The sequence below is a fragment of the Protobothrops mucrosquamatus genome, unplaced genomic scaffold, assembly GCF_001527695.2.
Source record: "Protobothrops mucrosquamatus isolate PMUCROS unplaced genomic scaffold, P.Mucros_1.0 scaffold3846, whole genome shotgun sequence".
NCBI lineage: Eukaryota > Metazoa > Chordata > Lepidosauria > Squamata > Viperidae > Protobothrops > Protobothrops mucrosquamatus.
Genome location: NW_015389796.1, coordinates 83,027 through 106,165, shown reverse-complemented (window position 1 = coordinate 106,165; position 23,139 = coordinate 83,027). Strand labels below are relative to the sequence as shown.

Below are 23,139 nucleotides of genomic sequence, written 5' to 3'. Positions count from 1 at the left end.
CTTAAATCTGGCCCTTCTTTCTTTGTTGCCTACTTTCCCCCAAAAAATAAGACTTTAATCCCAGTGTAACAATTCTATAAGTGTATTGGAAATGGCTGCTGCCAGTTATGGAATATTGTGTCTTGGCAAGGAGACACTTCTTCTCAAATACAGTAAACTTCATCCTCTTTGGAAACATCTTACTGACAGCTCATGAATGACAAATGAGACCTTGTTCTCCTTCCTTTTCTATTGATTCAGGAGTTTATGCCCATACAAATATTTCCAGTTTTTCTTGCCTTGCAGAGAAGTTTCTATCAACTGATGAGTGGGGTGAAACGGATATTAACTTCCTGGAGAAAATACTTCTCTGAGGTTCTCTCACTAACTTTTTTTTAAAGGTTAACTTACAAAAAGGAAGAATGATCCCAGCATGCTTTGAATCATCTGCAAATCTACCAAGGTCTATTCTAGACTGTCCAATGAATTTTAACATTTATTTTACTTTGGAATCTTTTTCAAGGGCCAGTGTGATATAAATTAAGATGTTGGATTGGACTCGGGATAGCCATGTTTAGGTCTCCAGTTGCCATGCATCTCACTGGATGACTTTGGACAATTATTTTTCTTAGCCCAGACTAACTCCCAAGATTGATGCTGTGAGGATGAAATGAGAAGTGATGTCACTTGAGCTCCATGGAGGAAATGAGGGAGATGAATGTCAGAGAATAAAAGAGATTCTTGAATATAGCTCTTCTGCAGCAATTTTCTTAGATTACATTGATGTGTTTTCTCTTTATATTTCTTCTCTTTGACCAAGATAATATTATTTGATTTAGTTCCTAATAACTCCTAGATTATGACAATAGATAATAAGACACCAGCAAATACAACACAAAATCCACATGTAAATAGAATAAAAAAGGAAAATATAATTGTTCTAAAATATCTAAAAAAGATTAAATATGGCATTCTGTACAAATTATAGGACAGTACTTGGCTATACAAGGAAATACAATCAGATTGATCCAATAATAATAATAACATCTAGAAATAAAGCACATCAGAATGACCAGATTATTTATTAAAAATAGAAATAATAATTCTTGGTAAGCACCTGAATAGAGAGGACAATTCAGAATAATGTTGTTGTTAATTGCAAAGTTGTGTCTGACCCATCGCGACCCCCTGGACAATGTTCCTCCAGGTCTTTCTGTCCTCTACCATCTTCTGGAGTCCATTTAAGTTCACACCTACTGCTTCAGTGACTCCATCCAGCCACCTCATTCTCTGTCATCCCCTTCTTCTATTGCCCTCAATCTTTCCCAGCATCAGAATAATATGTTCCATCAATTTAATAATTCCTCTACCACATGGACAGAAGGGGATTTTTTGCTATCCTTCAGTAATTGCTGTTGGGAGGGCATTGAATGAGTAGGGCTGGAGACTCTGCTTACAGCTCTAAATCAATGGCCACTGTTTGAGATCAGCTGCCAGTGCCTGTTCATGGCCCATCATGGTGATGGTTGGCCAGGAAACCCATAAAGTTGAAATTTGGGATGTATTGCACTGCTCTAGGAGCACTAAAAGCTGTCAGTCACAATTAAAAAGGCCTGTCAAGCGCATATAACCATTTGTTGCACTCAAAGCAGAGAAGAATTTATGATTGCTACCTCTAATGCAAAAACCTCAAGAGGTTCACCTCCTAATATAATTGAAAAGAACAAACAGATCATTGAGATGTACCGAAGCTTCTTCTTCTAAAGAACGGCATGCATGATAAAATATGGGAATCCAAAGAGGCAACTTCGACCTAAACAAGAACTGCTACATCAGCAAAGAGGGCTGAAGGATTCTTGAAGCTGAAAATTTGGCAATAAGTCTTAATGAATTTTGTAGAAGGGATGGAAACCCTAAGACCTCCAGATGCTATTAAATTAAAATCTAGATACATTGACCACACTGTGTAGGGCTGTTGAGAGATGCCCAGTTGATTGGCAATATCTGGAAGTCTAAGGGACAATTAGTAAAGGTAAGGCAAAAGATTCTGAAAGAATAATCCTTATGCAGAGAATATATATACCTGTACATACATTCACCCAGTTGAATAAAATGCAGATAGAAAAAAAAATAACTGGACTAAGCTAGTGAATTCCTGAGCAAACGTTGCTGCATATGTTTTGTTTTCATACTGGAGGTAGAAGAAAAAATAAATAATGGTGATTTTACCGAATGAGGGAGCATGTGGAGGAAGAGAACAGATGGGGAATCCTAACATCTTGCACAGCCCAGAATGTGGAAGAAGACATGGAGAAAAAAACCCAAAAACTTGGACTTAGCTAAAGAAAAAAACTGAAAGCAAATTTCGATAAGGGAGTGTGTTAGATATACTATAATTATCAGAAACCTGTTTTTCAGGCTGTTGTGGTGAACAACTAAAATAATTTACACAGAAAATTGGCTTATGGAGTAGCTAGTTATCGATCAGTCCAGAAACTTTTTTATAGTCATTGACCAATTCATACAAAGAAAAAGACAAATTCAAGCTGTAGCAAATACATCTTTGATAAAACTATTTACAGCATATTTTATACAGCATATTTTATAAATAATACAGCAAACGTAGCCACATTCATAGAAAGAAAAACTGAGATCAGACAATGATTATTTAGAGAGTATTAATCTGAATCACCTGGAAATGAAGAACAATTGTCATAGGGCAGAAATATGTGGTGATCTCGAAGTTTCCTTGTCTACCAACATACGTGTGATGATCTCTCCTTTCAGAAGTAAATATGGAGCTACAGAGAGACAAATTAATGGAGGAGAGTGAGGTTGTTCAGCTGAGTAGCAGCTATGAGGAATGACCCCAATCATGGAATTCTGGATTTCTCTTCATTCTTTGATCACTTTAAACCAGAACCATGTTCTCACTTCAAGGAAGCTGATTGGGTAACTCATTTTTAAGGTGACTGAAAGGGAAAGATTTTCCTCCCTTTTTCTATTATGAGAGAAGAATTTAGAAATTTTAGATCAAACTCAGCATCAAACTGAGATAAGAAAAGCATTNATATGCTTAGCAGTCTTTCCTTATCAAGGTAAGATGTTCTCTTTGGTTCCCTTGTTCAGATTCTTACTGCTAAAAGACTATTGCACCCAACAGATTGCTATGTTGATGGGTTTTATTTTGGGTTTTATTTTTGACAATTAACCAAAATTTATTCCACTTCAGTTTCTACAGATTTAGCAAAAGAATGCTCTCAAGGATCTCATTTGTTCTAAAGTTACATAAATGGTTTCTTGGTATTTGCTTAAATTTTGTCAAGCCACGTGCAGATCCTAAGAAAGAAAAGTCCTAAGATTGTATATTATTCAGCCAAACAAAAGCTAGTGCTATTGTGGTTGCAGAGAATCTTCAAACTGTACTTAAGATAATATGACACTAACTTTTCTCAATGCAAGATTTAGAATTATCTTAAATTATTTCTTCCCTCCTTTCCTTTTACTCTGCAGAAAACCAGGGAGATTCCCTTCTGAAATTCTTCCCAAGTTCTCCTTCCTTCCTTCTTTTTACAAGCTTCTTTTCTTTTTCCTTACAAAGGGAGCTCTATAATCCTGGAATCTGGGAACGTTAATGATTATGAAGTCGTGTATCCACGAAAAGTCAGTGCATTGCCCAAAGGAGCAGTTCAGCCAAAGGTAAGAGAAAGATCTTTGTTTCATCAACAAATTATTTCTTGTCAGCCCACAGAAATTTTGATATTCCTTTTCTGCCATCTAACGGTTATCTGGATTTTGCATTGCAATCTATGTTCCTGCTTGAATTATTTATTTATTTATTAAACAAATTTATATGGCCGCCCAATTCATACCAAATTGAGGAGACTCATGGCAACTTACAAACAGAATTTCCTAATATTTATAGGTTAGTATAACTAAGCAAGTGTTGGGAAACACCCAGCTGAACAGTGAGGAGGGATCGAATGGGGAATTAGCCTTGAGTCATTTCATAGTTGCAACAGATCCAGGACTGACATCCCACCCCCCCTAAACCAGGAAATTCCATTAAAGTTTATCTATCAGTTCTGAAGAGAAGGGAAGTAGTCTAGGGAGATTCCTGTATTATAGGCAGAATACAATAAAGTACTTAATTTAAAGTCTACATGTGTGGATCTGGTTACCTGTGCCTAACATAAATTTACTGTTAATAGGTAACTTTGAGGGATTTCTTCTTCTGTTTTATGCTCTTGGGTCATCCTTCACAAAAGCTGTGAAAACTGTGAACCATGAGATTTCAAATTATACTTTCTAGCTTCCCAGAATGCATCACTTTGAAATATAAAAGTTGTGTTTCTAGGTGAAGGTGGTATAGTGATGGGGGTTACAGCTCAAGATTAGGACTAAGAACCAGACAACTTTTGAGTCAGTCTCTCTGTCCCAGCTCAACCTCATTCACCAAGATGTTCAATTAGAGAATGAGATCTTGAACTTATGCAGGAAAGTTCATTTAAGATCTTACATTTCAAAGCACCAGATGAAATACTCTAAATCTAATGAATAATTTGGCTATTTCAGTATGAAGACGCCATGCAATATGAATTTACAGTGAATGGAGAGCCAGTGGTCCTTCACCTGGAAAAAAATAAGTATGTTAACTCAGACTATTTCTTAACTTTACTTGGACAATATGGACAATGTATGTTCCTGGACACAATCTAAGAGAAATAATAATTGCATTCCTTTGTTTGGAAATTAAAACTAAATTAATGTTAATAGCCATTCTCATGGGATTAAAATACCTGCTCCTTTCCTTTGATACCAAACAAGATGCTTAAAACTTATTATAAAATTATTTCAGTCCTACTTAATTCCTGACATAGAGATTCTCTTTTTGCATTCTTTGCAGAGGACTTTTTTCAGAAGATTACAGCGAGACTCATTATTCCCCTGATGGCAGAGAAATTACAACAAAACCTCCGGTTGAGGTGGGGTCTTAATTTTAAGAGTCTTCCTTTTAGGAAGTAAATTGAAATAAATGTTTGTGCACAATATTACAAATATACAAGAATGAGACCAGGCTACTCAAAAAAGGGCTATATATGTATGAAGTATCTTATATTGATATGCTCTTAGAAGGATATATGGATTGTTATACCCAACTTGTTTTACTCATTGAATTACCATGGCAGCATTTCAATAATCCAGTTCTTTCTTACTGGTCAAAAATCAACATTTGTAGGAGTGAATTTTCATTTATAAACCAGACTACAGGGATACATGCAAAGTCTTTCATTTGTAATGCCAAAAGTGATAACAATTCACTCTCCTCCTATACAGAAATCCATAAAATATCTTTCACATTAAAAGGGTTCAGAACATGGCCTGCCAACGGCAAAAATATGACACCACTAACATGCTTCGTGAAGTCCTTGGCTCCTTGCCCCCAAATTGATCTAAACGTGCATCCTCAGTCTCCAAAAATTATCTACTTCTGGCTTAGCATCTTCAAAGGTCATACAAATTGCTCCTATTTAGTTTGTAACAAACATATCTTGATTTTAATGTCTACATGGATCCTGCTTCCAGATAATGCTACGAATTATATCTCTCAGCATATTTCTGAAAGCTTTCCTTGTGTGAGCTCAAAGAAATAATGATTATCTGGTATCATTGGTAAATGTGGAATTTTTCATACATTATGGTAAGATTTCAGAACATAGGACAACCATAAGTCTGAAAGTTTCTTCAGCAAATCCTGTGGTTCAGCACTAGCGTTGACCTCCAAGAAAACATTTTATATTTGTGTGTTGGTTGTCTGCCCAAAAGTTCTTAGCTTTGTGCTATAAGTGGGACTCCCCCTACAGTGTGACTTGATTTATGGAGAATTGCATTTATCCTATGTTCATTTTGCAACAATCAATATTAAGTAGGTCTTCTGTCCTCCTAAATCAAGGTTTTCTGAATAACTGCTGTCTTAATATTTCATTGATGTGGTGGAATACATTGGAACTATACTTCTGCTCATCAAATCACACTACAAACCAACTTTAACCAGTGTAGTCCTCTTGCCTCCCTCCAGGATCACTGCTATTATCATGGACGCATCCAGAATGATGCTGACTCAACTGCAAGCATCAGTGCATGCAACGGTTTGAAGTAAGATAATCTCTAATCTTTTATTTATTTTATTAAGAATAATATACTGCTCTTGGAGTTGTCACAGTTAAAATGAAGGACATCAGTTTTTAATGGAAATGAGTTGGGTGTGATCCAAGACTTCTGCAGAATTAAGAAAGACTTTGGTTGAATACCAAGAAGAGCTGCTGCCAGCCAGTAGAGACACTAGAAAGCTAAATCAGATGTGTCTAAAGGAGCTTCCAAGCCCCTGTCTCCTTTACATATAGGAAGTGATGTTACAGGTAGAGAAGATAAATAGGTTTCAGATTGCATTCCTTTCTAGAAAGTGTACAGGAAGAGGCAAGCAGACTCTTCAGTTCTACCCAGAAACACTTTCTTGAGCCACTCGTCACACCTTCTCCAACCAGCTTGATATCTTAGCCACATAAAGATCCCATAATTCAGAAGGTCCTTTTCATTAGTCAGAATCAATGTCCTCTCAACATCTGTCACTGAAGGAAGACACTGAAATATCCCCTTTGAACAGAGACTGTGTCCATGCAGTGGAGGAATAAATGAAAAGATGGAACATAGCAGAATAACAACAGAATAATAAAGGAAAAACAGAATGACAGAATAACAGCATTGAATGGGACCTTGGAGGTCTTCTAGTCCAACCTCCTGCTCAAGTAGGAGACCTATATCATTCTAGAGAAATAACTGTCAATCTGTTGTTAGAAAGCAGTAGTGATGAAACACCCACAACATCCGAATGTAAACTTTTCCTCTGGTTAATTGTTCCAATTGTCAGAAAATTTCTCCTTAGTTCTAAGTTGATTCTCTCCTAGATTACTTTCCATCCATTGCTTCTTCTCCTGCTATCAGGTGATTTGGAGAATAGGTTGTCCCACACTTTTTTGTGATAGCTCCTTTAATATTGAAAGACTATCATGTCATCTCAACTCCTTCTTGTGGTTAGCCTGAATGTACCCAGTTCCTGCAACCATTCATCATATGTTTTAGTCTCTAGCTCCTTGTTAGTCTGCATTGTTATTCATGTTATTCTGTATTGCCTTCTCTATGAAGATGCTTGCCAAGAATTCTTATTTCCATTCTTTATTAAATATCCTGGTCATCCTGACTCTTATCTTAAATTGCTATCAGATCAATCTGATTTTATTTCCTTGACCACAGCCAAATACTGTTCTATAGTTTGTAAAGTAAATTGCAGTATTTCCTCTAATTCTTTTTATATATTTTAGAACAATTATATATTTCTTTTTTTAACATAATTAGTTGGATTCTTGAGCTTTATCTGTTGGTCATGTATATGATAAATATAAAGTATTTCACCCTTATGAGATAAATTTTTACCCAAAACCAGAATCTTTGAAATAGCTTTAATCTTGCATTTGTATAGCTAGAAACTTTATTTTTTTAATATCCTAAGAAATATACAATATTGGATTCCATGCCAAGTATCTCCAAACAAATACTGTACAGATATTTCATGGTTGTATTGAGTGTGTGCAATCTCTTATATCTTTCTGTTTATAGCTGTATCTTTGAGAAGTATGAGAAAGGGATATGAGTGCTGAGGAAAGAAAATAAAAAATTCAGTGAGTGTTAAGAAGGAATTCAGAAACACAGGGAATGTTGACTTGGTTAGTTAAAAATGGGTCTCAGAGCTGAGTTTCACTACCCAACTAGGTAACATCATCAGTGCAGGTGATCTCTGAACTAATCATATTCTCTTCTGTTGCTTCTCCATCTCTGATCACCCTTTTCCACATTGTTTTACAGAGGACATTTCAAGCTTCAAGGGGAGACGTACTTTATTGAACGCTTGAAGCTTCCCGACAGTGAAGCCCATGCAGTCTACAAATATGAAAACGTAGAAAAAGAGGATGAGGCCCCCAAAATGTGTGGGGTAACCCAAAGTAATTGGGAATCAGATGAGCCCATCAAAGAGGACTCTCAGTCAAATCTTACTCCTGCAGTAAGTCTCATAGCAAACATAGTTTGAGAACCGGGATTCATTTACTTTTTTCTAAACTGTAAATTAAGAGAGAAATTCTTTGGGGGAGGGGTGATTAGATAGAATTCAAAAGGGAGCCCCCCATTTCAATCTTTTTATTCTAGCCATGGTATAAAAGAAATAATGGAAACTTGATGAACAGAAAATACACGTTCCAGGCTTATAGCATTTTCTTTGGTCATACAAACTTAGTTTGGAGATTTGAATCAAAATGGATTTAAATGAATCTCCAAATCATCGCTACTTTCTAAGTCAGTTTTGAAAAGTAATCAGATTATCCATTTGGATGCCTCTTTTATGCATGCAGAGAGGACTTGGGATGGGGGAGAAACTGGTTTGAAATATTTAACCGTTTTGAGATTTGTGATAAGATCATTATATAATCTTGATTCCATTTTCCAGTTTGATTTGAATCATCAAGTTATATTAGCAATGATTGAATAAAAAGTGACAAATTGAATCTGGTCACAATTGACCCTCATACTCCCAATATTTTCCTCCTTTACTGGAGGAAGAAAAATTAGAAAACAAAATGTTGCATCCAAAGTGACAGTTCATTCCTTCCTTTGAATGGCAAACGTTGAAACTGCCTGATACATATCTAGAAGTTCAAAATCTCAACTTTTTAAATTAAAATGTTAAAATTGACATGGAACAACAGTTGTTCTTACAATGGAATACCAAAAGATAAGTGAAGATGCCAAAATTGATTGTGAAGTCCTATTTGTCTTTTGGCTTCAGTGTTTCTGGCAATTTAAGAATCTTTATCCTCAGCAAGTTGTGTTTATATACATTTATTAGTCCTCTATCTTGAATGTCCTTTTCTCAATGTCAGGTCATGATCACTTTATTCAAACTGGATCTTGTGCAGCAAAGTTAAGAAAGTGGCTGTCAGAGAGCAAGGAGAGAAATAGCACTCTGGAATTGGCAATTTGGCCTTGTAGTTCTGTGTGCTGAAAAAACACGAGTACACTTTCCTAGGGAAAGAAGCAAGTAACGCACCCTCACACATTCAGGTCTTAGCATAAGTCTACTTCCTGAGCAATCTGGGTCCTCTAGTGGTGGAATCTAACAGGGGAATGCAGGAGGGAGGGGCTCTTTCTCAGGGAAATAAGAGGCAGATCAGCAATTATTATTATTTTTATTATTTATTCAATTTTTATCCCGCCCTTCTCCTTACGGACTCAGGGCGGCTGACAGCCTTATAAAACAGATACAACAATAAATACCCAATTTAAAACCTAATTAAAAAGAAATATTTACTGTGGCCTATATAATTAAAATTTCTCTTAAAACCCCACTAAAAATTCCCCTAGGCCAATCCCGCTTGTTGGAAGAGNCAATCATGGAATTCTGGATTTCTCTTCATTCTTTGATCACTTTAAACCAGAACCATGTTCTCACTTCAAGGAAGCTGATTGGGTAACTCATTTTTAAGGTGACTGAAAGGGAAAGATTTTCCTCCCTTTTTCTATTATGAGAGAAGAATTTAGAAATTTTAGATCAAACTCAGCATCAAACTGAGATAAGAAAAGCATTAAAAGTAGGTATACATTTGCAGAAGCATGCATAGATTTTCCTCTCTTCTTTTTCATTCACCAAAGATTTCTGTTTTGCCTTTAACAATAGGGTGGGTAGTGCCCCTTCTTCCACACTCGTCTTTATTTTGCCTTTATACATTTCTATCCCAGGTGGAGACAAAAGGAGAGCTTATAATGGAAAAGTGGGTCCTCTTAAGGCAATTGAAATGATTCACTCTGCTCTGTGACTCATCTCAGAGTTCCCCTTTATAAGATAACAGGGATCATGGAGATCTTCTAGTCCAGCCCCCTGATCAAACAGGAGATCCTATATCATTCCAGGCAAAGGGTTCTCCAATTTCTTCTGAAAAACTTCCCATGTTGGAGCACCCACAACTTCTGAAAGCAAGCCATTCCACTGATTAATTGTCCTCACTTTGGATGCATATTATTGCAGCTGACATTTGCATCAATGTATAAATGCCCTGTTTCAGAAAAGGGAGGGGCTGTTGAAGGAATTATATGAAGAGACAGCAATAGTTCTTGAGTTCTCTACAAAGTGAGAATCAAGTATGGCACAGAGGTTTTTTTTCCCCTTAGTGAAATCAGGAATCCCTTAGGCAAACGTATTGGCATGGATTCAGTCAATGCTAGCAATACTGAAAGGATTCCAGATTGCTCCAAAAATGCCTCTTACTCACAAAATACTGTAAAAACCAACTCTTGGCATTTAAGACCCCATGCACCAGAGGCCCCAAATTTAGTTATATTAACAGGTGAGCAAGGGAAAGATCTGCTGTGACCAATTAATAGCCTCCTTTGGGCTTTTCCTTTGGGGATGCCTTGAACAAACCCTTTCAGCTGTCATTTTTGGAGTAACATGCACTAAGCCAGCTGGAAAACTGCCCTCCAGTAGTATTGTTACAACTCAGAATTTGTGCAAATCCTTTAGCAAACACCTTCTCATATGAGGGCATGAATGAAGCTGAAGGACCCATTCCTTGCTTCTCATAGTCAACAGAGGAAGAGCTCAGGTTGGCTTGAAAGCAGGAAGAGATTGCCTGTCTTCCAGCCAAATCCAGCCTCAAAATGATCCAGGTTCTCTTGGTAACCTATACGAATCGTCAGAAAGGAATAGTTCCATTCTACAAGAGAAACCAAGGGAACAAGTCTAAGAATGACGATTTTCTGATAACGTGGGTTGTCTAACGATACAACTACCCAAAATAAAACCCAAAATAAAAACTGTTAATTGGTTTTAAATAAGGTGAAGTCAAAGATGTCTAAATCGTTTTCTTACGAGAGTTCCTAGACATTTGTTCTAAAGTTACATAAATGGTTTCTTGGTATTTGCTTAAATTTTGTCAAGCCACGTGCAGATCCTAAGAAAGAAAAGTCCTAAGATTGTATATTATTCAGCCAAACAAAAGCTAGTGCTATTGTGGTTGCAGAGAATCTTCAAACTGTACTTAAGATAATATGACACTAACTTTTCTCAATGCAAGATTTAGAATTATCTTAAATTATTTCTTCCCTCCTTTCCTTTTACTCTGCAGAAAACCAGGGAGATTCCCTTCTGAAATTCTTCCCAAGTTCTCCTTCCTTCCTTCTTTTTACAAGCTTCTTTTCTTTTTCCTTACGAAGGGAGCTCTATAATCCTGGAATCTGGGAACGTTAATGATTATGAAGTCGTGTATCCACGAAAAGTCACTGCATTGCCCAAAGGAGCAGTTCAGCCAAAGGTAAGAGAAAGATCTTTGTTTCATCAACAAATTATTTCTTGTCAGCCCACAGAAATTTTGATATTCCTTTTCTGTCATCTAACGGTTATCTGGATTTTGCATTGCAATCTATGTTCCTGCTTGAATTATTTATTTATTTATTAAACAAATTTATATGGCCGCCCAATTCATACCAAATTGAGAAGACTCATGGCAACTTACAAACAGAATTTCCTAATATTTATAGGTTAGTATAACTAAGCAAGTGTTGGGAAACACCCAGCCGAACAGTGAGGAGGGATCGAATGGGGAATTAGCCTTGAGTCATTTCATAGTTGCAACAGATCCAGGACTGACATCCCACCCCCCTTAAACCAGGAAATTCTATTAAAGTTTATCTATCAGTTCTGAAGAGAAGGGAAGCAGTCTAGGGAGATTCCTGTATTATAGGCAGAATATAATAAAGTACTTAATTTAAAGTCTACATGTGTGGATCTGGTTACCTGTGCCTAACATAAATTTACTGTTAATAGGTAACTTTGAGGGATTTCTTCTTCTGTTTTATGCTCTTGGGTCATCCTTCACAAAAGCTGTGACAACTGTGAACCATGAGATTTCAAATTATCCTTTCTAGCTTCCCAGAATCCATCACTTTGAAATATAAAAATTGTGTTTCTAGGTGAAGGTTGTATAGTGATGGGGGTTACAGCTCAAGATTAGGACTACGAACCAGATGACTTTTGAGTCAGTCTCTCTGTCCCAGCTCAACCTCATTCACCAAGATGTTCAATTAGAGAATGAGATCTTGAACTTATGCAGGAAAGTTCATTTAAGATCTTACATTTCAAAGCACCAGATGAAATACTCTAAATCTAATGAATAATTTGGCTATTTCAGTATGAAGACGCCATGCAATATGAATTTAAAGTGAATGGAGAACCAGTGGTCCTTCACCTGGAAAAAAATAAGTATGTTAACTCAGACTATTTCTTAACTTTACTTGGACAATATGGAAAATGTATGTTCCTGGACACAATATAAGAGAAATAATAATTGCATTCCTTTGTTTGGAAATTAAAACTAAATTAATGTTAATAGCCATTCTCATGGGATTAAAATACCTGCTCCTTTTCTTTGATACCAAACAAGATTCTTAAAACTTATTATAAAATTATTTCAGTCCTACTTAATTCCTGACATAGAGATTCTCTTTTTGCATTCTTTGCAGAGGACTTTTTTCAGAAGATTACAGCGAGACTCATTATTCCCCTGATGGCAGAGAAATTACAACAAACCCTCCGGTTGAGGTGGGGTCTTAATTTTAAGAGTCTTCCTTTTAGGAAGTAAATTGAAATAAATGTTTGTGCACAATATTACAAATATACAGGAATGAGACCAGGCTACTCAAAAAAGGGCTATATATGTATGAAGTATCTTATATTGATATGCTCTTAGAAGGATATATAGATTGTTATACCCAGCTTGTTTTACTCATTGAATTACCATGGGAGCATTTCAATAATCCAGTTCTTTCTTACTGGTCAAAAATCAACATTTGTAGGAGTGAGTTTTCATTTATAAACCAGACTACAGGGATACATGCAAAATCTTTCATTTGTAATGCCAAAAGTGATAACAATTCACTCTCCTCCTATACAGAAATCCATAAAATATATTTCACATTAAAAGGGTTCAGAACATGGCCTGCCAACGGCAAAAATATGACAGCACTAACATGCTTCGTGAAGTCCTTGGCTCCTTGCCCCCAAATTGATCTAAACTAAATTGATCTAGTCCTCAGTCTCCAAAAATTATCTACTTCTGGCTTAGCATCTTCAAAGGTCATATAAATTGCTCCTATTTAGTGTGTAACAAACATATCTTGATTTTAATGTCTACATGGATCCTGCTTCCAGATAATGCTACGAATTATATCTCTCGGCATATTTCTGAAAGCTTTCCTTGTGTGAGCTCAAAGAAATAATGATTATCTGGTATCATTGGTAAATGTGGAATTTTTCATACATTATGGTAAGATTTCAGAACGTAGGACAACCATCAAGTCTGAAAGTTTCTTCAGCAAATCCTGTGGTTCAGCACTAGAGTTGACCTCCAAGAAAACATTTTATATTTGTATGTTGGTTGTCTGCCCAAAAATTCTTAGCTTTGTGCCATCAGTCGGACTCCCCCTACAGTGTGACTTGATTTATGGAGAATTGCATTTATCCTATGTTCATTTTGCAACAATCAATATTAAGTAGGTCTTCTGTCCTCCTAAATCAAGGTTTTCTGAATAACTGCTGTCTTAATATTTCATTGATGTGGTGGAATACATTGGAACGATACCTCTGCTCATCAAATCACACTACAAACCAGCTTTAACCAGTGTAGTCCTCTTGCCTCCCTCCAGGATCACTGCTATTATCATGGACGCATCCACAATGATGCTGACTCAACTGCAAGCATCAGTGCATGCAATGGTTTGAAGTAAGATAATCTCTAATCTTTTATTTATTTTATTAAGAATAATATACTGCTCTTGGAGTTGTCACAGTTAAAATGAAGGACATCAGTTTTTCATGCAAATGAGTTGGGTGTGATCCAAGACTTCTGCAGAATTAAGAAAGACTTTGGTTGAATACCAAGAAGAACTGCTGCCAGCCAATAGAGATACAAGGGAGCTAAATCAGATGTGTCTAAAGGAGCTTCCAAGCCCTTGTCTCCTTTACATATAGGAAGTGATGTTACAGGTAGAGAAGATAAGTAGGTTTCAGATTGCATACCTTGCTAGAAAGTGTACAGGAAGAGGCAAGCAGACTCTTCAGTTCTACCCAGAAACACTCTGCACACCTTCTCCAGCCAGCTTGATATCCTAGCCACATAAAAATCCCAAAATTCAGAAGGTCCTTTTCATTAGTCAGAATCAATGTCCTCTCAATATCTGATACTGAAGGAAGACACTGAAAGATGCCCTTTGAACAGAGACTGTGTCCATGCAGTGGAAGAATAAATGAAAAGATGGAACACAGCAGAATAACAACAGAATAATAAAGGAAAAACAGAATGACAGAATAACAGCATTGGATGGGTCCTTGGAGGTCTTCTAGTCCAACCTCCTGCTTAAGTAGGAGACCTATATCATTCTAGAGAAATGGCTGTCAATCTGTTGTTAGAAAGCAGTAGTGATGGAACACCCACAACATCCGAATGTAAACTTTTCCTCTGGTTAATTATTCCAATTGTCAGAAAATTTCTCCTTAGTTCTAAGTTGGTTTTCTCCTTCATTACTTTCCATCCATTGCTTCTTCTCCTGCCATCAGGTGATTTGGAGAATAGGTTGTCCCACACTTTTTTGTGACAGCTCCTTTAATATTGAAAGACTATCATGTCATCTCAACTCCTTCTTGTGGTTAGCCTGAATGTACCCAGTTCCTGCAACCATTCATCATATGTTTTAGCCTTCAGCTCCTTGTTAGTCTGCACTGTTATTCTTCAGTGTTACCCATGTTATTCTGCATTGCCCTCTCAATGAAGATGCTTGCCAAGAATTCTTATTTCCATTCTTTATTAAATATCCTGGTCATCCTGACTCTTATCTTAAATTGCTATCAGATCAATCTGATTTTATTTCCTTGACCACAGCCAAATACTGTTCTATAGTTTGTAAAGTAAATTGCAGTATTTTCTCTAATTCTTTTTATATATTTTAGAATAATTATATATTTCTTTTTTTAACATAATTAGTTGGATTCTTGAGCTTTATCTGTTGGTCATGTATATGATAAATATAAAGTATTTCACCCTTATGAGATAAATTTTTACCCAAAAACAGAATCTTTCAAATAGCTTTAATCTTGCATTTGTATAGCTAGAAACTTTATTTTTTTAATATCCTAAGAAATATACAATATTGGATTCCATGCCAAGTATCTCCAAACAAATACTGTACAGATATTTCATGGTTGTATTGAGTGTGTGAAATCTCTTATATCTTTCTGATAATAGCTGTATCTTTGAGAAGTATGAGAAAGGGATATGAGTGCTGAGGAAAGAAAATAAAAAATTCAGTGGGTGTTAAGAAGGGATTCAGAAGCACAGGGAATGTTGACTTGGCTAGTTAAAAATGGGTCTCAGAGCTGAGTTTCACTACCCAACTAGGTAACATCATCAGTGCAGGTTATCTCTGAATTAACAATATTCTCTTCTGTTGCTTCTCCATCTCTGATCACCCTTTCCCACATTGCTTTACAGAGGACATTTCAAGCTTCAAGGGGAGACGTACCTTATTGAACCCTTGAAGCTTCCCGACAGTGAAGCCCATGCAGTCTTCAAATATGAAAACGTAGAAAAAGAGGATGAGGCCCCCAAAATGTGTGGGGTAACCCAGAGTAATTGGGAATCAGATGAGCCCATCAAAGAGGACTCTCAGTCAAATCTTACTCCTGCAGTAAGTCTCATAGCAAACATAGTTTGAGAACCGGGATTCATTTACTTTTTTCTAAACTGTAAATTAAGAGAGAAATTCTTTGGGGGAGGGGTGATTAGATAGAATTCAAAAGGGAGCCCCCCATTTCAATCTTTTTATTCTAGCCATGGTATAAAAGAAATAATGGAAATATGATGAACACAAAATACATGTTCCAGGCTTATAGCATTTTCTTTGGTCATACAAACTTAGTTTGGAGATTTGAATCAAAATGGATTTAAATGAATCTCCAAATCATCGCTACTTTCTAAGTCAATTTTGAAAAGTAATCAGATTATCAATTTGGATGCCTCTTTTTGCATGCAGAGAGGACTTGGGATAGCGGGAGAAACTGGTTTGAAATATTTAACGCTTTTTGAGATGTCTGAAAAGACCATTACATAATCTTGATTCCATTTTCCAATTTGATTAGAATCATCAAGTTATACTGACAATGATTGAATAAAAAGTGACTAATTATATCTGGTTACAATTGACCCCCATACTCCCAATATTTTCCTCCTTTACTGGAAGTACAATAACTAGAAAACAAAATGTTGCATCCAAAGAGACATTTCCTTCCTTGCTTTTGGTGGCAAAAGATGAAACTGCCTGATACATATCTAGAAGTTCTAAATCTCATCATTTTTTTATTAAAATGTTAAAATTGACATGGAACAACAGTTGTTCTTACAATAGAATACCAAAACTGATTTTGAAGTCTGGCTTCTCTTTTGACTTCAGTGTTTTTGCAATTTAAGAATCTTTATCCTGAGCAAGTTGTGGTTATATACATTATGTTTAGTTGGTCCTTAATTGGTCCTCTATCTTGTATGTCCTTGTCTCAGTGTCAGGTCATGATCACTTTATTCAAACTGGATCTTGTGCAGCAGAGTTAAGAAAGTGGCTGTCAGAGAGCAAGGAGAGAAATTGCACTCTGGAATTGGCAATTTGGACTTGTAGTTCTGTGTGCTGAAAAAACACGAGTACACTTTCCTAGGGAAAGAAGCAAGTAACACACCCTCACACATTCAGGTCTTAGCATAAGTCTACTTCCTGAGCAATCTGGGTCCTCTAGTGGTGGAATCTAACAGGGGAATGCAGGAGGGAGGGGCTCTTTGGCAGATCAGCAATGAGTCCTTGGATGGCAGAAAGAAGCCCTGAAGGGATCCTCCCTAAAACCTTCACAGGGTGTATCTCATGGTTACACACAGTGTGCTTTAGTCTGGCAAGATTCCCATCTATACGAGAACAGCAATAAAGAAAATACTCTGAGCAATTAACCATGGTTTCTTGTTCCTTCTGCCTGAGAAGTCTGAAACAATATTTCAGTAATCATTTTATAATTACATCAAAAGAAAGGCATAATTCTTTGGCCATTTAGAGTGAGTTCAGTGGGTCAAAATGTCTGATTGCCTCCCCTTACCTTGTCTTTGATGCGTAGTGTGATATGATTGCAGGCAAGGTCTAATTGTTTCCATAGCATGACCACATCACCGTGTTTCTCACGTGATTGGTTGGGATCCTTTGTTTGAGAAAGGGAAGGAAAGGTGAGAAAGTCATTGGAGCATCATTTAGACAGGCTGAAAAACAGGTCAAAGAGAGCAATTTCCTCACGTGCCTGTTCTTATTCCTATTAAATTTGGTTCAGAATTAGGTATTCATATATACCTTTATCTTTAAATGTAGCCATCATAAATTCCAAAAACAGATTAACTGGAAACAAGTGCCACACCTTATTTATTTATTTTATTTATTTATTTATTAATTGCATTTATATCCCGCCCTTCTCCTTACGGACTCAGGGCGGCTGACAATTGAATAAAATACTAACATATATACATATACTTAATTAAAATTCGATTAAAATGAAATATTTAAATATGTCAATTTAAAAGTAATTAAAACCCCCTTTAAAATCCCTCAGGCCAGTCCCGCTAGTTGGAACNGGTCCATCAGGCGCCTGGGACGGAACCATCTACGCGGTTCCGTCTCCCTGCGGTGGGGGGGAGCGGTCCGGAAGTCCATCTTCAGGAGTGAATGATCTGACCATGACAGAGGCTCAATGATTACCTCCCCTGTTTCCAGATCATTTTGCCACTGGCCAGAGACAAAAATTAGATCCAGTGTGTGTCCTCCTATGTGAGTCCTTGGATGGCAGAAAGAAGCCCTGAAGGGATCCTCCCTAAAACCTTCACAGGGTGTATCTCATGGTTACACACAGTGTGCTTTAGTCTGGCAAGATTCCCATCTATACGAGAACAGCAATAAAGAAACTACTCTGAACAATTAACCATGGTTTCTTGTTCCTTCTGCCTGAGAGGTCTGAAACAATATTTCAGTAATCATTTTAAAATTACATGAAAAGAAAGGCATAATTCTTTGGCCATTCAGAGTGAGTTCAGTGGGTCAAAATGTCTGATTGCCTCCCCTTACCTTGTCTTTGATGCGTAGTGTGATATGATTGCAGGCAAGGTCTAATTGGTTCCATAGCATGACCACATCATCATGTTTCTCATGTGATTGGTTGGGATCCTTTGTTTGAGAAGGAAAAGGAAAGGTGAGAAAATCATTGGAGCATCATTTAGACAGCCTGAAAAACAGGTCAAAGAGAGCAATTTCCTCATGTGCCTGTTCTTATTCCTATTAAATTCAGTTCAGAATTAGGTATTCATATATAATTTATCTTTAAATGTAGGCATCATAAATTCCAAAAACAGATTAACTGGAAACAAGTGTCATACCTTATTAATACAAAGAAAGTGATTTTTTTTTAAGGTGACCACTTTTGTTTGTGCTTGAGAATCCATTGCATAATGTACTTTTTCCTCAAAACTTTGTCAGCACTTTCTCTAAGTCAGAGTTCCCCAACCTTTCCAGTTTTGCGGACAAGTGGGGCGGAGGGGATGGTTCCACGTGAGCAGCGGGGTCATGCATGCACCCAGCTCTATTTGTGTGAGCAGTGGGCACACGTACCCACTCATGCAAATGGAGCACACCCACCCATGCTTGCTCACCAGTCATGCAAGTGGAGATGCAGGCGCTCACCCGCCATTTCCATGCCCCCATTCGGAAGGGCTCAAGGCCCAGGGATAAAATTTTAACAAGCTGTCTCCCTATAAATGTCTTCTTGAAAGAACCAATATTTCTGAAAATTCAAGTATTTTGACCAGAGAGTAAAACAAGCACTTTTCTGATTATCTGATGATGACCAACATTCTTGTTGGCTGCTGGGAGCAACATGTCTAAACAGCCTTTTGTTTATTGTTCTGCTTAGCAACAAAAATACTTGGACGCCAAAAAATATGTGAAGTTTTTCTTAGTTGCGGACCACATAATGGTAAGTATCCTGGATATCTTTCTATTTTCTTTCTGCATTGAGCACAACATTTTGTTTCTGCCTTTTTTAATGTGGGCATTTTTGAAGAGATTAACAAACATTCTAACTGGCTTTCTCTTAAAATGTGCTTTATCATAAACTTTGATATTTTTTGTTATTGGATCCAACAAATATTTACAAAGTTAAGAGACATTTGTAAATATACTCTAATTTGCACATTTGTTCTTCCTGGGTACCATCTAAATTTATTTTTATCCTACACTGGTTAAACAGTTCTGTAGGTTTCTTTGAAACATTCCTGCACTCTTTGTTTGTCCAAATTGACAACACATGGTGAAAAAGATGTATAGTGAAGAATGCTTATCTCACACATCTCTGAACATGGAAATATAGCATCCAATTTAGGAAAACATTTCAGTAGGCTGACCAAAATTTTCTCCAACCAGGAAAAAAGCCCATGTATGCTGCTGAAAAGTTAATAATCTTAATATATTAATGGGACAAATGTTGATTAAAAAATCACCACAAAAGAAATTTTTGGCCTGCTTGTATAAAAATTATGATTACATCAGCAAACTCAATGATCCTTTCACTGATATGTCATTTCTCTACCTTCTTCCTATAATTATGATCTCATCTTAACGTTGCTGTCTTTTCTGTAGTACTTGAAATATGGCCGCAATTTAACTACTTTAAGAACAAGAATGTTTGATACTGTCAACATTGTAAATCTGGTAAGAGGACACCACAAATATTATTTCACTTATTGAATTTAAACTAGAAGATGAATTTCTACAAGAATGCTAACTTCTGTGGCTTTGAATGAGTTAAAACTAGGTCATTTAGCCAGCTGGTGATCCAGCATGTGAGGCCATCTCAGAAAATGGGTTAATTCAGTAACTAGGTTAATAAGCCTCCCAACACAGTCACTGTGTTGGGAGGATGCAAATCCAAAAGTATTGCAAGAATTCAATCAGAACTATATCTGTAGCTGGATTCTTTTGGGCTGTGGTTAATGGTTCTGAATTGGGAGATTAGAAAGAGATGGACAGAGTCAGCCTATTCCAAGCTCAGTTGATTATGAAACTGATCCCCAAGAAGAAACCTGGAGAGAGGAACTCAACTTGACATGGATTGTGGTTACTTAGGAGGAGATAACAGTCTTCTGTTAGCCTTGTTTACATTTTCACTGTTGATGATTAGTTAGAAGCAGGGAGACAACAGGAAGATTGATGCGTCAACTCTCATCAACATTATTATTATTGCCCAATATATAGAGTCCTTAGTGTTGTCTGAGCTTGGTGGTTTCCTTGCAGACATTTCATTATCTGACTACTCCACATGAGTAAGCAAAGCAGCAAACACAGAGAGCACCAAGGACTTCAACCTTGAGCTCCAGAAATTTCTCTTCTGTTGATGCCTAGGTCTATTTTTTTTTCACCTGCTTGTAGAAACCATTGACGGTTGCCTCTTAATCTTGAAATGTTTCTCAAGGTTTACTTGTGTTTGAGTTTCTGATTGATGCCATTTCCACCTGACAGATTTTACAACGTATTAATATTCATGTAGCACTGATTGGCATAGAAATATGGTCCAAGGAAGATAAAATTATCGTGCAGTCAGTACCGGATGTTACTTTGAAGTTATTTGCAACCTGGAGGGAGTCAGTCTTGCTGAAGCGCAAAAATCACGATAATGCTCATTTACTCACGTAGGTCTCATTGTGGGGAAAGGGAGTGGGGGTGGCCGGGAGTGGAGGGTTATGGAGAGGTTAGTGCTTGCACAGAGCTTCTGCTCTATGCTCTATGCTTTAAATCATGTGTGAAGTATGTTTCTGGGTCAAGATCAACCACTTTTTTTTTTTTGTAGATGAGAGCTGGTTTTGAGAAGTCCTTGAATGACTGCAGGTCAAAAACTCAGCTTGATTTCATTTCACCTGGATTTAAAATTGAAAATCAAATGATTATCCTGCTATACCTTTACTACACAAGCATTTTAAACTCAATTAAGTGATGTTTTGGTTCCCATTCTGCACAAACTAAATGAACACTTGCATTTTACAACAGATAAACCAAGAATAAAGTAAAATAATAAAATACCCAATCTATATATAGTACATATATGTATATGTATATTACCTTCCCACCAAAATGGTACCTATTTATCTACTTACCTTTATGTGCTTTTGAACTGCTAGGCTGCAGGATCTGGAGCAAGTAACGGGAGCTCACTGCATCAGGCAGAACTTGGGTCTCAAACTGTCCACCTTCCAGTCAACAAGCCCACTGTCTTAACTGCTCAGTTCCACACCCCATCAGCCTATATATTCTCATACAATTTCATGAGGGGGAAACTGACATGTTTATTGTCTTATATCTAGAAGATATTGCTCAAATAACATTTGTGTTTTGAGCAATCTTACAGGATATTTGCATAACTAGAATTTGCATAACCATATTATGAAATATGGAAGGGGCTAGATGGAGGACAGATCTAAGCGCAAGGGAGAATATTAAAAATACAAAAAAAAAATCCTTTTCATTTGCCCACATAAGTTGATTTGACTTGTCATCCAGTCACCTTTTCTGATACCATCTAGTCTTCAATAACCCTACTGCTAAATTGATAAGACAACATTTATTAAGTATGTATTTGGGGTTTGCATAGTTAATGGAATTAAATTAACCCAATGGGCTGGATTCAGACAACATGCTTGCCCCTCTCCTCAACCTCATTCATGCTAACACCAGCCAGACTCACCATACAGTGAAAATGCATCCTGCATATTTTTAACAGACCTGCTTAGTTAAACGGCTTCTGAAACTAGAGCCTAAAATGAATTCTAACATTCTGAAAACTGGTAGTAAATGAGGACGGGACGAGGGGTTTGCAAAAAGCCATAGAAAGTTATATATGCCCCTACATAATGTGCTTCTATCTTCTATAAATTTTATTCCCCTCCCCTTCTTTCTTATAGGGGCATTAACTTCAATGGACCAACTGCAGGACTTGCTTACTTGGGCGGCATATGCAACCCAATGTATTCTGCAGGAATTGTTCAGGTTAGTAGAAAAAAAAAGATACCTGTTATCTATTAGTACTCAAGCGAAAACTTACATACAGGCACAACTTCTTTACAAATGAAGTCTCTTCTTATTTTTGATCCACGTCATTTTCATCCATACTTATTTATGGATTTGACATCTCCAGGTCCTGCCTCAACTGATGGCATTTTGGCACAAAGCATTCTAGATATTTGTAGAATGAGCTTTTTGTATGCAATGAGCCATATGTCAAAGATGACAATATATTATAATGTTTCTGGATCAGGAGGAGTCAAACCGTGCTCTAATTGGCAAATGGGCAGGAGAAATCCTGTTACAATACTTCCAAATAAGGCTTCTGAACAATATTCTTAGCAGTCCTAATGACAAAAATGAATCACCTTACTTTCATTCCAAGAAATTTAGTATCTAGATTGCATGTGACTGAATTAAAGTACATTGAGAAAATGAGAGAATATTAAATCTACTTAAAAAAGAAAAAAATGCCAGTATTTTATGATCCTGCAAGAAAACCATATCAGTTAAGGTGATGCTATGCATTTATTGAGAAACAATAAACGTAGCTTTTTGTTCATGTAGAAAGAATGGAGAGACATGGCAATAAAGAAAACTTATACAACAAAACTCATAAAATTTTGTTTCTTAATAAGCAGAGTTAGGATCCTGGTAGTACCAGGTATTCGTAAGGCTGCTTGCTCAAGAAAGTCATTTTATTCAGAAAGAGCAACTCATTCTTAAATCTGTTTAGGATGGCTACCTTCAATATTCTGAAAATGCTAGCTTGCAGCAAAAGACACTGAGTAGTTTTTGGACTGAAGTTGCCTGTAAGTTCTGGAAACTAAATAAATGCAGAGAGCAAATGGATGCATAAGTTTTGATCTTCTCCAGTGCTGT

At 36.8% G+C, this 23,139-nt stretch overlaps 2 protein-coding genes across 2 annotated transcripts in view; both read left to right on the top strand.

The window, feature by feature from the left end:
• The first annotated feature begins 3,055 nt into the window (after nucleotides 1–3,055).
• On the top strand, nucleotides 3,056–8,528 carry LOC114923467 (zinc metalloproteinase-disintegrin-like HV1). Its single transcript, XM_029286486.1, has 6 exons — nucleotides 3,056–3,077; nucleotides 3,581–3,678; nucleotides 4,555–4,625; nucleotides 4,886–4,964; nucleotides 6,059–6,135; nucleotides 7,900–8,528. The coding sequence occupies exons 3-6, from the start codon at nucleotides 4,567–4,569 to the stop codon at nucleotides 8,120–8,122; spliced, it is 438 nt and encodes a 145-aa protein (XP_029142319.1). The 5' UTR covers nucleotides 3,056–3,077; nucleotides 3,581–3,678; nucleotides 4,555–4,566; the 3' UTR covers nucleotides 8,123–8,528.
• Nucleotides 8,529–10,618: 2,090 nt separating this feature from the next.
• Nucleotides 10,619–23,139, top strand: part of LOC107298282 (zinc metalloproteinase-disintegrin-like HV1) — a 28,725-nt gene continuing 16,204 nt past the window's right edge. Inside the window, 11 exon segments of the mRNA XM_029286487.1 lie at nucleotides 10,619–10,736; nucleotides 10,739–10,777; nucleotides 11,275–11,396; nucleotides 12,273–12,343; nucleotides 12,604–12,682; nucleotides 13,786–13,862; nucleotides 15,627–15,822; nucleotides 19,118–19,180; nucleotides 19,843–19,914; nucleotides 20,722–20,891; nucleotides 22,158–22,242. Coding sequence (XP_029142320.1) covers nucleotides 10,634–10,736; nucleotides 10,739–10,777; nucleotides 11,275–11,396; nucleotides 12,273–12,343; nucleotides 12,604–12,682; nucleotides 13,786–13,862; nucleotides 15,627–15,822; nucleotides 19,118–19,180; nucleotides 19,843–19,914; nucleotides 20,722–20,891; nucleotides 22,158–22,242 — 1,077 coding nt within the window. The 5' untranslated portion in view covers nucleotides 10,619–10,633.